Below are 2,500 nucleotides of genomic sequence, written 5' to 3'. Positions count from 1 at the left end.
GAAGGAGGGGAAAACGAAAGGGGGAAACCAAGATGGAGAAAAGGAAGAGGAGACAGAAGAAGGAGGAGGAAAAAAAAACACTCAATATATCTCAAAAGAGAGAAACCACTCAGAGGTCGCAAGTATATATATATATTTTTTTTTTTTTCTTGTAGAATAACGACATGACGGGTATTTTTTATGTCGGTGTTTTTATTCGTCCAAGGAAATTGTGTCTTCGAATGCGTTCAAGTGTGTTCGTAAGCCTGACGAATGTGTTCAAGTGCAAGAATACGGTTCTATATGATCCGCGGAGAAACGGACCTCTTGTATTGAACATTTCCGAAGGAGAGCAGAACGAGGGAGTGGGTGAGTGAGAGTGAGAGAGGGAGAGTGATTGAGTGAGAAGGAGAGAGAGAGAGAATGAGGGAGAGAGAAAGAGAATGAGGGAGAGAGAGAGAGTAGAGAGAGAATGAGGGAGAGAGATAGATAATGAGGGAGAGAGAGAGAGAGAAAGAGAGAGGGTGAGAGAGAATGAGGGAGAGAGAGAGAGATAATGAGGGAGAGAGAGTGAGGGAGAGAGAGAAGGAATGAGAGAGAGAGAGAGATAATGAGGGAGAGAGAGAGAGAGAGAGAAAATGAGGGAGGGAGAGAGAGAGAGAGAGAGAGAGCAGAGGCGGACCAGACAAACATCAACAGGATCATGAAAAATATTGATCAATAATCTTGATTAATATTGGAACATATCTATTCTGTTTTCAAGAGATGTCTCAGTTCAGTTCTTCTTAACGATATTTCAGACATAGATGAGTTGGAGTTTATTTTCGGACCATCTTTATCATTATCATCTCCATTATTGTTTCACTTAATACAAAAGAACATGAAAAAAGAAAAAGAAAGAAAAGAAAATTTTGTATATATATATATATATATATATAAATATATACATATGTATGTATATATATCTATATATACATATATATATATATATATATATATATATATATATAATAATGAAGATGATAATAATAATAATAATAATAATAATAATAACAATAATAATAATAATGATAATAATAATAATAATAACAATAATGATAATAATAATAATAAAGTACTCGAGTCTATCAGTCGAATATTTTTTTTGTTCTTAATTAATCATAATTCATTGAGTAACCTATATGCCTACGTTTTTCTTTTCTTTTCTTTTGAGGTGAAGATGCACTTGCAAGTTTGGTGATAATTGCAATTGAATCCAACATGTCCTAAATTAATAATAAGATTTGCTATGGATACTCATCCGGGTGACGAGGAAATTCCATCTATTAAATAACATTTGACGTGTATGGTGGCTATTTTAAAACTCTTTGTCCCATCATTAAAAGAAAAAAAAAAAAAAAAAAAACTATTTGTTTGTTTTCCGATCCTAACAATATATATTACTCCTGCTGCTACTGCTGTCTCTACTACTTTTGTTTTTGTTTCTTTGTTTTCTTATGAAAGGGCCTTCAAATTTCTCCTACGTGCCTATGTCATTATTTATTACTTAATCCTGCAACACACACACTATACTATACGTCACGCTGCATTTATTCACACTAGTTTTTTTATGCAACTTTCGCCATAATGTTATCATTTTGTAGACTATTTTTATATAATAGTAGAAGCAGAATATAATATAATATGATATAATAATATTCATATAATAGAAGTAGTCTTAAATAAATATATTATCTATATAATAGAAGTAGTCTTAAATAAATATATTATTTATATAATAGAAATAGTCTTAAGGTTAGATGCTCTAGGTCCTCTTGGGTAAAGCAGAGCAGGGCGGAGAGGAGAGAAAAACATATTGGCTGATAATGTATTTTTTTTCCTGACATTCTCTCTCTCTTTCTCTCTCTCTCTCTTCTCTCTCTCCTCTCTCTCTCTCTCTCTCTCTTTCTTTCTCTTCGTCTCTCTCTCTCTTTCTCTCTCTCTTCCTCTCTCTTCCTCTCTCTCTCTCTCTCTCTCTCTCTCTCTCTCTCTCTCTCTCTCTCTCTCCTCTCTCCTCTGTCTCTCTTTCTCCTCTCTCCCTTCTCTCTTCTCTCTCTTTCTCCCTCTTCTCTCTCTCTCTCTCTCTCTCTCTCTCTCTCTCTCTCTCTCTCTCTCTCTCTCTCTCTCTCTCTCTCTCTCTCTCTCTCTCCCTCTCTCTCCCTCTCTCTCCCTCTCTCTCCCTCTCTCTCCCTCTCTCTCTATCTCTCTCTCTCTCTCTCTCTCTCTTCTCTCTCCGTCTCTCTATGTCTGCCTCACTCCGTCTCTCTATGTCTGTCTCAATAAACAACAAACAATAAGAAAATTCCATTTTGCACAAGAACCCATACTTACGATAAAGAAAAGGTTAAACAGCATGATAAGTTTCATCAGGAACTCAGCCGTTGACCCTTGACCTCCGCCTTTTCCCTGGCCGTAGCCATAACCGCTTCCGTGACCCATGATGACCTTGGTGACCTCGGCGTCTCTCTAGCTTGCTGTGATA

The 2,500-nt window shown here is 36.2% G+C and overlaps 1 protein-coding gene across 1 annotated transcript in view; it reads right to left on the bottom strand.

The window, feature by feature from the left end:
* Positions 1 to 2,500, bottom strand: part of LOC122242343 (tetraspanin-2A) — a 27,604-nt gene that overhangs the window by 25,072 nt on the left and 32 nt on the right. The window contains exon 1 of the mRNA XM_086535900.1: positions 2,350 to 2,500. This exon is cut by the window's right edge and continues 32 nt beyond it. Coding sequence (XP_086392026.1) covers positions 2,350 to 2,457 — 108 coding nt within the window. The 5' untranslated portion in view covers positions 2,458 to 2,500. The remainder of the gene's footprint in view (positions 1 to 2,349) is intronic.

Source organism: Penaeus japonicus, unplaced genomic scaffold, assembly GCF_977035675.1.
Source record: "Penaeus japonicus unplaced genomic scaffold, GWHDUDI00000001_assembly GWHDUDI00000004, whole genome shotgun sequence".
In the NCBI taxonomy this organism is placed as follows: Eukaryota; Metazoa; Arthropoda; class Malacostraca; order Decapoda; family Penaeidae; genus Penaeus; species Penaeus japonicus.
This window is presented reverse-complemented; position numbering and strand designations above follow the sequence as displayed.